This window comes from Camelina sativa, chromosome 13, assembly GCF_000633955.1.
Source record: "Camelina sativa cultivar DH55 chromosome 13, Cs, whole genome shotgun sequence".
Lineage (NCBI taxonomy): Eukaryota > Viridiplantae > Streptophyta > Magnoliopsida > Brassicales > Brassicaceae > Camelina > Camelina sativa.
Genome location: NC_025697.1, coordinates 11,414,766 through 11,426,978, shown reverse-complemented (window position 1 = coordinate 11,426,978; position 12,213 = coordinate 11,414,766). Strand labels below are relative to the sequence as shown.

Here is a 12,213-nt window from a genome sequence, read left to right as displayed (position 1 = left end):
TCTCTGCCTTCTCTGATGGCAGAGCAACTGAGCCTGTACCCTTGAGATAATTTCTAGCCAGAGAAAATTTTCCAGCTTTTAGAAGTCCTCTACAGAACTCTGTCAGCACAAACTCAAGATCAAGGAAAGAAAAGGCTTTCTCTTGCAACTGTCGCAGATCACGCCACATGCATGCCCAGTCATTATCAGATCGTCCAGGTTGACGACGAACAAATTTTGAAAGTATGAGTCGAAGGATCTGCTTTACACCCTTTTCATCCAAATGAACCTCAAGAAAATAATTAATTGGTTTCGGGACCTGTGTAGAAAAAAACGCAGAATTATAACTTTCAAACATAAAATCTCTTGGTACCTTCTACACAGGTAGAGAACCAGTTGAGTGCACAAGTTTCTATACTTAAGTTAGTTCATTTCACATATGTATGTGCACACAGAACAAGGCTACAAATTTTTTGCTATGAGATACCAACTTAATTCAAGATACAGACAAATTTTGAAACCTGATAAATTTCTAAAAGCCTCCCTGCTTCTATATGACCTTCCGCCAGTTTGAGCCTTTTCTGAATGTCTTCACCAACAATATCTGCAATTGCATGGGTTTCAGTTTGGTTTAGCAATGACTCGATAAGGACATCTGATCATTTAGTTACATAGACTTGGGGTTGGGATACATTGGATCTGGACTACTAACCATTTATCTTCGGTAGCTTTGATAGCATTGTTGCCATGACATTCCACTTATCTGTAACTTTGCACAGATACAGACATTGCAGAGCACAATCAACAACTTGAACCTCATCCTTAAAAAAACAAACAGTATACAAATCCATACACCCTTCCTCAATAACTTTTGAGCATAAATCAATCTCATTTTTTGCTGCCATCTCCTTCAGCCATTTAACTAGAAATGACTCCTCATTACGACTGTTTGTCCCCAAAAACCTTTTCTGCATAAATGGAATTGCCTTGTCATGCAATCTTCTAACCACAGTTTCAGTTTTAATTCCTTCAAGCATCATTTTAAATTTCTCATAATTAGATAAATGCTCCCACCCAACAAGGCTTAAGCTGAAGCAGATTTCGCCTCCAATTTCATCAGAATAAATTATCTGGTGCAAGTATGATAGATCTTCATGGAACTGTTCCAATTCAGACATGCCTTTTTTCCATGCAATATCAATCAAGCAAGTACAGTTGTCTAACAGCCCAGTGGAAGAATCAATATCTCTAGCTCTATTTTTATACCATGCAGCAAGTTCTTCTGATGATGGCCAATTATACCCCAAACACCTTCTAACAATTGGCTCAGTTTGAATCTGAGAATCATTCTTTCTATTCTCCGGCAATTTATTAATAAATCTAACCATCTTCTCACATTCAACCCAGTCTTCTTCTCTCACTGCCATACTAGTTGGAGGAGATTTTCCCGGAAGAAGATGTGCATACGTTTCAACGGGAACTGTTTCAGGAATAGCTGCCAAAATTTGCAGCATGAAAGATGCAAGTGAATAAGGATGCCGCTTAAAGAGCAGGTTTAAGGCCCCTATCCTCCCGCTCTCAGCAAGTGCAATAGCAGCCTGATTGATAGGATTGCTCCGAAATTTTCTGTAATCCTGCACCGAATATCTGTAGAGACAATGTCATTAACCCTTTCTAAAAGTAACTGGATAGTTAAGTTTAAATGTAGCTTGAAAGTGACCGAAAATTCTGTAATGCAGAACCTAATGCAAAAAGCTTGGAGATATCGGATGAAAACTGTCTGTGTGGTTATTTAAGGGTGGCAAATGAGGGTTGTAAGTTTTTCAAGTAGCAATCAAACACACGAAATTACCTAACCAAATTCTAAACGACACTCATTCTATGTTGGATAACCATAGACCCAAAACAAACCTGGATATGCAAGACCTAAATAGTACTATATGGCATACCAGCTTACCTATCTGCAGAAAGGAAAAGAAGATGCAAGTGTAAAGATATATACCTGCCCATACTTATCCCCAAATATGTGTCGAGCCTTTCACTAAACTGTAATAGTCGAAGCCTAGCCAAACGAGATTCCCAAAGTGGTTGGGATTCTTGATCTTCAGATTTAGCGAATACATAGTGATTAGTTAGATTAACTCCATGCGCAAGTAAGGCCTTCATGGAATCTTCTGTTGGCCCAATTCTATTTAAGCATTCGGAGAGCACAAAAGCTTTATCTTTTATCTTTGATAGAATCATGCTCACATCACTTACCATTTTTTCTGAGTTCAACCATCTTGACTTGAATACTTCATCTCTATCCAACCCATGGCTATCAGCAAAATCTAACGCCTCTTGATAGTGGCTTTTCTCAACTAAGATTTTATACATTTCAGGAATTGTTTTCTCAGTAAAAGATATTAGTCTCCATAACATACTATGCTCACTAGTATGATGCAATTCACTTGGGTCCTTGTCAACCTTGGCCAAAGCTGATTTTGCTTCCTGCGTTGAACTTTCTAAAAGAAAAATGTGTCCTTCCAATCTCCTAACTCTTTCCACGACAGGCATAGAATAATTCGTAGCATCCTCTTGAACTATAACACACCTACTGATGTCAAATATACTAATGTTACCGCTCCTTTTCAAAATTGTAAGGGCGTGATCAGACCACCAAGTAAAATCTACGACATTTCTTAAACTTTCTTTCCAACTTTGTAGCGACTTATCTGGCTTCAGGGAATCAGAACTGTCTTCAGAAGGACCGTACGAAAGTGTCAATCTTGCTTTATCTAACTGGAAAAGATGCATGCACCCATTGCTATCAAGACTTGCAACATGTGACCCCTGAGGTGAGATTAATATCTTTGGATATGCCAACTGATCATCTTTGGTCTCACAATATACGCCTTCAAACTTAGTGGTGGACAACAGTTCCAGACCCAAATTCTGACACTTACGCCAAAGTGAAATACACGAGGAACCTGAAGTGCAAGTAAATAAATACATTAACAATCCCAGAAATCATAAATCTACATCTCTGTCCATAGGAAATATTTTCAACAACCACATTACTCATTAAACGACCACAAACACTGATAAAGTATAGGTAGCATTCCTATATAAGAGTATGCAGCTGTGGCTTGCTAAATTGATTGATTTCGAGAGACTGTGTAGCTTTCAAGTCTTAAAAATAAGTACTACGAATTTAAAACTTCCATAACTAAAATAAGTTGTATAAAACCTACCAGAACTCCCTGTCGATGATATGCCTGCAGTACTACCAACAATGAGAAGGAAAGAAAGGTCTGGATGGTAATCAAAGCAAAAAACATGGTTGGGGAATTGCTTTCTCAAAGCTGGGACATTATTTGAAGCATGTTTGGAAACGGCAGAAGCACTTGGCTCCCTACTGATCTCGACATGATGAACAAGTCCATCTGATGTAAGTACACTGAACGAACACCTGCAGGCAAATTGTCATTGGTACAGACCACCAGTCAAAAGAGGTAGGCCTTCATCAAACAAGTATATTAATGCACAAGGGCACATTAGGATCCCAGTATTCTTAATCAATAAGAAATAGGGACGGAAGGAACGTACAAGCATGATGGTTGCAAACCACAGTCGTCCTCAATCAATCCTAGTACTGATGCAGAAACCTTCAAGTTTCTTTTTGTGACTTGACTTATTTCTTCACCATTAGTTCTGATGAAAAAGAGGGTCTCGCTATCATCCACAAGACCAAGAACATCATGTTTTTCGGACCACACTCCAGAAGTAAATGATCCTGATATGTTGGCTGATGCAGAGAACAGAAGTCAAGAGGACCATAGAATGGGCATGGAATAGACCATGAGTTAAGAAAACAGGGAGACAGAAAAAGTATTGCGATGAGAGGATATTTTCGAAAATTAACAAAATAAGAGACAAAAGGATGTTTCCACATACCATCCTTGGTGGAAAAGAGAAAAAGAAAAGTAAATGCATTTTTATAGGCGTTTGTTATCACAGTAAATCAAGTAGATAGTTTTTGAAAAGATAAATGCAGTATTCTACAAATACTTTTATTGGAGTGTGCTATGGCAAATTGGCAATGATCCCCAAAAACCATTATCAGGCAAAAAATATGTGAAACCAAGGGAAGATATGCCAGATTTCTTACATGTAAAACTGCCACATGGTTTCCTGTAATCATCGTCCTTTCGCAAGATTGTAACATGGTTTCCGGAAGTGACGGCAACAAGTTCTCCTCTAGGTGAAATAAATAGTGACACCGGTTTATTAGTTTTTCTCGGATTCCAGTATTCACTCCACTTTTCCTTGAGTTGACTAACACCTTAATACCAGAAAATAAATAATGAAGAAGCCTGTACCAACCAATGGGCTATAATGCTAATTTAACGAAAAGAGATGTGCACAAACATGATTCCTACAAGCTCACAAAACAAAATCTTCAAATTCACAGATCTCTGAGTTTCTGTATGGACTTTGCTAAACGACATAACAAATAATATGGCAGTGAAATTCCCCTCTGTAGTCTACTAAATATCCCAGCATTTTGATAAAACACTTGAATGTATAGAACAGTTCACAGATTCTCCAAATTATAACGAGCAAATAAGAAAACACCCTTGTAAAAAATGTGAAAAAAAAAAGCATCATAAAATCGCGTCCGCGCCAGAACACAGTACTTAACCACCAAAATAATTGGTACCAAGAAAATCTTATTGCTAAGACTCGGAACATGAGCTTAGCAAAAACTAGAGAACATGTAACCAACAAAAACTAGAGAACATGATAAAGCTCCCTGCTTTATTCACCAGCAGGTCAAACAACTAAAGAATCAACCATCTGCAACTAACCTCTAATGGAGACAAGAGACCGAAGCCCTCCTTTGGAATCAGTTCCATCTGCCTAAACTTCGACAGCAGATCAAACCGCAACGTAAGTTATATAAATAAAACACAGCGATCAGTTAAACTCTAATAAGCATGATGAACATTGTACCTGAGGAAGAGGAGGATATCTAGGAACATAAGGCAATGAAGCATGATGACGTATCTCATACAAAACCTTTCTTCCAGGAGTTTCCATGATCAATCGCTTAAGGAGAGTGTGAGATCGATGTTCCTCACACCAGTTTCTAGGAGCTGAACAATCAAATTATAAGATTATTATATATGAACTGAATCGATCAAATCTGAAGTTGTAATCTGAGTCGGAGATCTAATTAGCAGGGTACAGAATCAAAAGAAGGTTTAATAAAATTTTGACACCTTAACCCCCAAACATCAAGCATTCTCATCGTTTGAACCACAAAGTTTTTAATGATTCAAGAAAACCCTTGACAAATTACCAAATTAAACAAGAGTCGATTAGCATACCTAAGCAAGATTTGGTGATTATGCTCGGCGAGATAGAGAGAGAGACCAGTGGCGAATTGAACAGAGAAAACGATGTATTTACTGGCGTGGCGAAGATCCGGGGATGCGACCTCAGATGGTGGAGACAGAAGAGATGCTGAGGAGGAGGAAGAAGACTCCAAACGAAATCTCACCGTCGAGGTACTACTGGTGAATGTGAACTTCGCCGATGAGAAGAGAAAGTGACGATGACGACGACGACTCCGTGAGAAAAAGAACAAAAAAAAAATTACAATACTTGTCCGACTAATATCAATTGAAATGTATCAAAACCGGTCCGGTTCAACCGTGATAATAATGTTTTCTTGTCTTAAGCAGATTGACAATCCAAACCGGTCGGTTCAAATTAAAAATCGAACAAACCGAATAGTTGTATCCTTTGTGAAAGGAATCACAATTTTGATTCATTCCTCTACTCTTCTCTACAGCCAGCCATTAGAAGAGCTCTTTTGGAAAAAGTTTTTCAAAATATGACATCACTGAGACAAGAAGGAGAACTGGGACAAGTGAAGAGTTTTTGAAGATAATCTAGTTTGTTCTAGTTAATCGTTGTCGACGTCGATTCTCAAGAAACGTTTTCCAATTGTAACGAATGATTTATTTATTCATAAAAAAAAAAAAAAGTAAAAACTAAAAAACATTTGTACACGGTTCATAACCTCTCGAACATGTGTGCATAATACAAGCTACAAACACATCTTGTTTGCTCAGAGAAATGATAAACACATTTGAGGAACTGAGATCAAGAAAGAGTGGCCCTGAAACACTTCACCAAAAAAATAAGTGAATCACTCACTCAACTTGCACACTTCCATGAACTTCTGGACTGCGTTATGATACTGAGTTCCCTGAAATCACACAACAAACATTAAGCATCTCGATACTGACTGTTAGAGATAGGACAGATCACAGAGGTCAATGGTTTCTGCTCTAAGACATAAAACACATGAAGTTGTTCTAAAGAAATCAAGATTAAAGTTCACCAATTATGTATCTTCATACAATAATTAATTGGATCACTGATCTGATAAATATCCTTAGGCAACTGAAAATGGTTTAGGCTGAATTGACTGTTGAATCAGCAAAACAAACAATTTATTCCGGATGTCAAATACATAGATGGACTAGACGATATTGACACACAGTATACTCCTTCGGGAACTAGTTAACACAACGGCAACAGATGAGGTAGCTGACTTACCTCCCAATATAGCTGATGGCAGTTCATGCATTGCCAAAATTCTAAATTTTTGTTAAATAAGCAGTTGGGTATTCTTTGGAAACCCTTTGCTGCTTCAATAGCTTCTTCAATGCTTAGAGGTTTCTGAATAAATTTCCCATTGCATTTTGTACATCTTGACATCAGCTGATCTCCGCTGATCTTTAGCTGGAAAGTCTCTATCACCTGCGCAGCTTATTGTTTCAGTAACCCTGTAGGAACCCATAATCATTCTACTGAATGTAAATAAAGTGGTTGCACAATGAGTAGATGGGGTTATTTCGAAATGTTCCACCCAAAAAGGTTTTAGTTAAACATAAACTCATTCACTAAATTATTTAGGTGTCTTCAAGAGAGCCTATTTCTTTACGTCAAAATTTCCAGTTTAGGTGTCCCATTTTATAATTTAATCCAGTAAAATCAAATCATGTCTCATCACAGATCTTACATAACCGCTAATACGTTGAGAATTAATTTCGTTTGTACCTCAAGTAGCTGCTCATTTTTGAGAAGACTCTTTACTCTATATATTTGATGCTTTGCCATATCCTGATGTCTCAGCAATTTTGTATCTCTTGTTAATAGAACTCTGTTCTCTTTAAATGCTTGATCAAGCAACTCCCTGACATTTGTGTCAACAGATCAACAGCAAAATTAGGGGAACCTACATAGATATTGTGATCAACCCCATGTCACGAAAATATTATAGCATCAGCTTTGGAAAAAATACCTTGAATCCGGCTTTTTCGAGTGTGGAATTGCAGCGTCAATCCCCACACAACGTAGATGTTTCGCCAAACCTTCAACCTAGAGAGTAATTTTATAAGTAATTGATGTGATATCACATGGAGCCTACTGAAAGAATGGTTACATCCAAGAAACAAAGATACTAACTAGGTGAAGTCACATAATAGAATTTTTTTCAAGGACATAAAATAAAGCCATTTCAAAATATTACCATCACATCCAAAAGAAATTTAGGGCAGCCATCACCACCTAAAGATGGATCCCATGGCGGTGGACCTTGCCATTCCGCAGAACAGACAAACTGCTTATTTGTGTTCACAATGCTTGAGGGGACACGTCTTCTTGTTTTTTTCTTGAGTTTCTTCGGTAGAAGATCAGACTCCTTCAACAGGATCCTTTCTCCATACTTCCTGACAATCTTCAACAGACTCTCGTCCATCGGCATCGTGTTTAGAGTTGTTTTTCTAGAAACCATTCCATTGGTAATGTTTTGACCCTTTTCTGACATTGATCTGATTACATCTGCAGCCTTGCAAATTTTGAGCGTGACAATCTTACTGGTATAATCCGGTCCAGAAAGAATCTCTTTTAAGCCAACATTTATATCTCCAGGATCTAGCACTGTGAATCCTTCAGCAAGATGTGCCTTGAATACATCGAATAGTTGGAGCAAGCAGTGAGCATCAGTGGCAGCATATAGTTTCTGTTCTTCTGTAAGAGGACGATGTGACCAATCACTACATTGAAGTTCCTAAAGCATAAAAAACTGTTAAAAAAGACTTAGCAACAGTATGCTTCTCTACCTACCACCAACCTCAGAAAAGCTAACTAAATGTCAAAAGACTACCTTGAAGTAATATGATACAACTAAAGAGACCGAGATTCTCCAGGGTGTTTAGGTCTCTACTGAACAATCAAATTAAATGTCTAAACAGGTAAAAAGACTAATCCATCCATCAAGTTTACATTACTTATTCAGCCATATGAAGGCAGCCTAAACCGTTAACACATATCTAATAGAAATATCAAGCTAGTCTATTTTAACCAAAAGTCAAGTTATTTCGGGAATGATTAACAAACCTTTGAGAGAGAGATATCCAGCATTTCCTTGCATATAGCTGCCAAGCTCTTAATGTCCTTTGGCGGCTTTCTCCCAAACCGCTTATGCTGCAGATGATTGTATATGCTTGTGATATCCAAATACTGTTTCACCTATCCACATTAACAATCACATACGAGCGCTTTAGAGAAGCAAAAACTAAAAAGGCAAAACAAACACACAAATCAAAGAATCTACTTTGTTCTTACTTACCTAATCTATAAACACCAGACGTGATCCAAACACAAGAAAACTAAAACCTTGAAGAGGTAACAGAGCTAAAGGTAAGAACTTTGATAGCAATTCGATTACATTTATCTTGAATGCAATCCTCACTACCAACAACAATCTCAACAGAACATAAACTAAAGCTTTTCACAGCTTAAACTAAAAACAAAGAAGTAAAGTTCAAAACTTTCATCAAGCAATTCACCTCTTGGAATCCACCTTCACACCCATGTTGAGTAAATGTCGAAGACAAGTAAACCAAATCCTGTTTAAACCGAAACCCTAATTTCAACACGTCCGGAGAAACAAACATGTCATTCAACAGCTCCCACACCGACGGGAGATGAATCGAAGTCAAATCAATGAGAAACACATCGGAGACACCATCATCATCATTCGTGGCTTGACCGAGTCGGCACGCGACTTGGAGAAGAGTTACTGTAGGAAACGAAGAGGAGCTGGAATGTTGTGGCTTCCACTCGGCGTCTAAGGCGATGATCGTAGAACGAGTGAAACACCATTTCAGGCGAGTGAACTCGGACGAATCGGTGGACGAAACTAGATAGATCTTTAGATTGTTTTCCATCGTTACAGAGCGACAACAAAAACAAAATTAACTGAAAATTACATTAAAGTAGACTTGAGAGTTGAGACACTCTTATGTCGGTTTTGGTTGATCCAATTAATGGTTAGGTGAAAACCGAATCGAATCAACTAAACCGAGCCAAAATCTAGCAATCAAAACTAAAACCGTTTAATTATTTTAAAATTATTTCTTTTTAATATCAAATCATTAATTAACAAAAATAGTTTTCATTATATAGAAATTAAGTTGATCATGATATGTATTTTAGTAATTTGTGTTAGTGTTGTTATTGAGTCACTATGGTATAATGTATGTTGTTAACCAAACACAAAATATAATATTGGTAACAATAAAATTTTAACATAAGTATGATGCTATATAAAATGTAGCATCGAATATATAATAATAAAAAAACAATTCGTAAAGTTAGTAAAGAATTGAAAAAAAGAAAGAAAGAAGGATATACTTAGTTATTAAATATAATCAGATTATTGTGATGTATTTATTATTCTAATGTGTAGGTTATGATGATTTCCCAATATCTATCATTAAAACTATTTTTCACCTCTTTTACAATTTCTACATTTGTGAATGATAATTCAAAACCTCAAACGAATTCAAAATGATTCTTTGACTCGTTTTATTTTATAGTGCATGGAATCATCAAATGTTATCCTCTTCTATCATCTTCATCTTTGTATTCTCTCAACAACAACAACAAAAATACACAATGTGATTTTGTCTTTCTTTCCCACAGTCTCTTGACATCAAAACCTCTTGTTATTTATACAAAACTTGATTTTCAAAGTTAGCTATTAAAAAAATAGTAACATTTGTCAATTGTATCGATTAGATATTAATATGTGTCAACTCAAAATTTATTAAAATATTTATAAAAAATGTAAAAGTTTTAAACTTATCAAGAAAAATATATATATTGAAAAGATTTTTTAATTTATGAAATTATTAACCTAATTTTATTTTGAATTTTGTTATTTATTAATATATACTAATTCAAAAAGGAGTAAAAGTTATTTTTCCTGTTGAAAAAAATGAAATCAAATTTTTTTAATCTTATTTATCAAGTATGAATCCTTCTCACCAAATCACAAGACATCTCAAAACTAGAAAAGTGACATGTTCAATTGGATAGATTTGAACACATAATTTATATCTTTTTTCTTAAAATCAAAAACGCGAAAAAGATGAGTAGATCACATATCTACATGATATCATATACATATCTATATTAGCAAGAATACCGAAAATTTATGATAATTTGAGTTACAATTTTGTTGGTCACTTTTATGTTATTCTTGGCATGTTCTTTTTGTGTTTCAGAGATTAAATAATGATTGTGGGGTTATTAGGTGATTAAAAAAAGAGTGGAGTCTTTTCAAACTCAATTTCTTTTTAATCTTCTGAGTATATTCTCAGATGTGTAAATATTTATATGGAATATTTTAATTGAGATGTTAAGAATTTTAAATTAATTCAATATAATATGTAAATTTTCTCATATACTTTTGATTTAAATATTACATTATGATTTTTTCTTCTATTTGTGTTATCCTCAGTGTTGTACCTAAAAAAATTATAGAACTAAATCCAATAGGTTGATAATCATTTTAACAAAATTTTAAAATTGTAGCTAAATTTTATTGATGTTCCTTATTAACAATTGTCATATGTGATATTAATGATAATATATTTTCCACAAAATTAATTTTTCAAACTATATTTCGATATCCCTACTAATTTTGTCCATAATTTATTATTATTTAGTAAATCTTTTAAGCGTATTTTTGAGATTTCAAATCTTAACTTTTTATGCTTAAATTTATTATTGGTTTGGTTAGTTTTAACATAGTATTTACATATGATTACACTAAAACCTACTAAGTTTGTTTTAAAAAAATACATATATGATTTAATCTATAATAAATCAGTAGTGTTAATTATGAATAATGTATTATGTGGAAATGGTCAATACCTCTGAAAAAAAACTCACATTCATTGTAATTAATTTACCATCAAAATTTATTAGTAGACCGCCCAGAATTACTCTGAAAAATGTCATATGGTATGGAGCGTTTTCATGATCCCATTATACATTTATGGGATCTTCATTTTGTTCAAGAGAAGTTTTTTTGATAAAAAGGACAATGAAATGATGATACTTGAAAAATCATCATTTTTCTGAAAAACCATTTGCTTATTAGAATAAATGTCATTAAAAACATACAAACAAAATCAGTTGATTTGGTGATTCACAGGTATAATTTTGCTTACGACATAAATGTCAACACTGAATGTTATGACTTTAAAAGTTCACCATATGGATTAATCTGTGTTCAAAAAACAAATGGATTGATAAATCAAGTAACATTGTTATCGCAATGTCATATTCCATTAAATGCAATCTAAAATTATAATGAAAATTGAATTTAACCAAAATAATTGTTTTAAAAAGGAAAATTACATTTGAGCATACGATACACAAGCTTTACGCATGAAACGATCTCACCTGTTTTTTTTTTAATAATAAATAATAATAATATAAATAACTATGACTAGTGGTCTCATATCTATTAGCCACCTAACCACAATCACAAACAACAGCGGAATAACAATATCAATTAAATAATCAATAATAATCCATAATAGAATAACCAATATTCAATCCTAACCATTTCAATGTCAAACAATAAGAAATACCAAACCGGCAATCCTAGCAATGTTTCTAATGACCAAACTCTAGCAACCTAGCAATGCCAGACAACATCCAATTGAGTCCCTAGAACATCTTCCTCTTTATTGCCTTGATTCCACGATCACACTTTGCCTTTACCTGCACCACAAACACAAATTGAGATGCATGAATATTTGATAAATACTCAGTGAGGCAATCCTCCCATCTACTGGGCTATACACACAAGCAATA

At 34.9% G+C, this 12,213-nt stretch overlaps 2 protein-coding genes across 2 annotated transcripts in view; both read right to left on the bottom strand.

Annotated features, from left to right (window-relative positions):
* Positions 1–5,610, bottom strand: part of LOC104736457 (MAG2-interacting protein 2-like) — a 12,854-nt gene extending 7,244 nt beyond the window's left edge. Inside the window, exons 1-10 of the mRNA XM_019234971.1 lie at positions 5,352–5,610; positions 4,975–5,117; positions 4,830–4,881; positions 4,130–4,303; positions 3,568–3,766; positions 3,213–3,430; positions 1,982–2,948; positions 692–1,626; positions 501–583; positions 34–298 (exon numbers count right to left, since the gene is read on the bottom strand). Coding sequence (XP_019090516.1) covers positions 34–298; positions 501–583; positions 692–1,626; positions 1,982–2,948; positions 3,213–3,430; positions 3,568–3,766; positions 4,130–4,303; positions 4,830–4,881; positions 4,975–5,061 — 2,980 coding nt within the window. The 5' untranslated portion in view covers positions 5,062–5,117; positions 5,352–5,610. The remainder of the gene's footprint in view (positions 1–33; positions 299–500; positions 584–691; positions 1,627–1,981; positions 2,949–3,212; positions 3,431–3,567; positions 3,767–4,129; positions 4,304–4,829; positions 4,882–4,974; positions 5,118–5,351) is intronic.
* On the bottom strand, positions 5,977–9,295 carry LOC104736456 (exonuclease mut-7 homolog). The gene is made up of 7 exons (XM_010456438.2): positions 8,889–9,295; positions 8,437–8,568; positions 7,568–8,107; positions 7,340–7,416; positions 7,096–7,231; positions 6,592–6,795; positions 5,977–6,238 (listed from the first exon to the last, which is right to left on the bottom strand). The coding sequence occupies exons 1-7, from the start codon at positions 9,267–9,269 to the stop codon at positions 6,179–6,181; spliced, it is 1,530 nt and encodes a 509-aa protein (XP_010454740.1). The 5' UTR covers positions 9,270–9,295; the 3' UTR covers positions 5,977–6,178.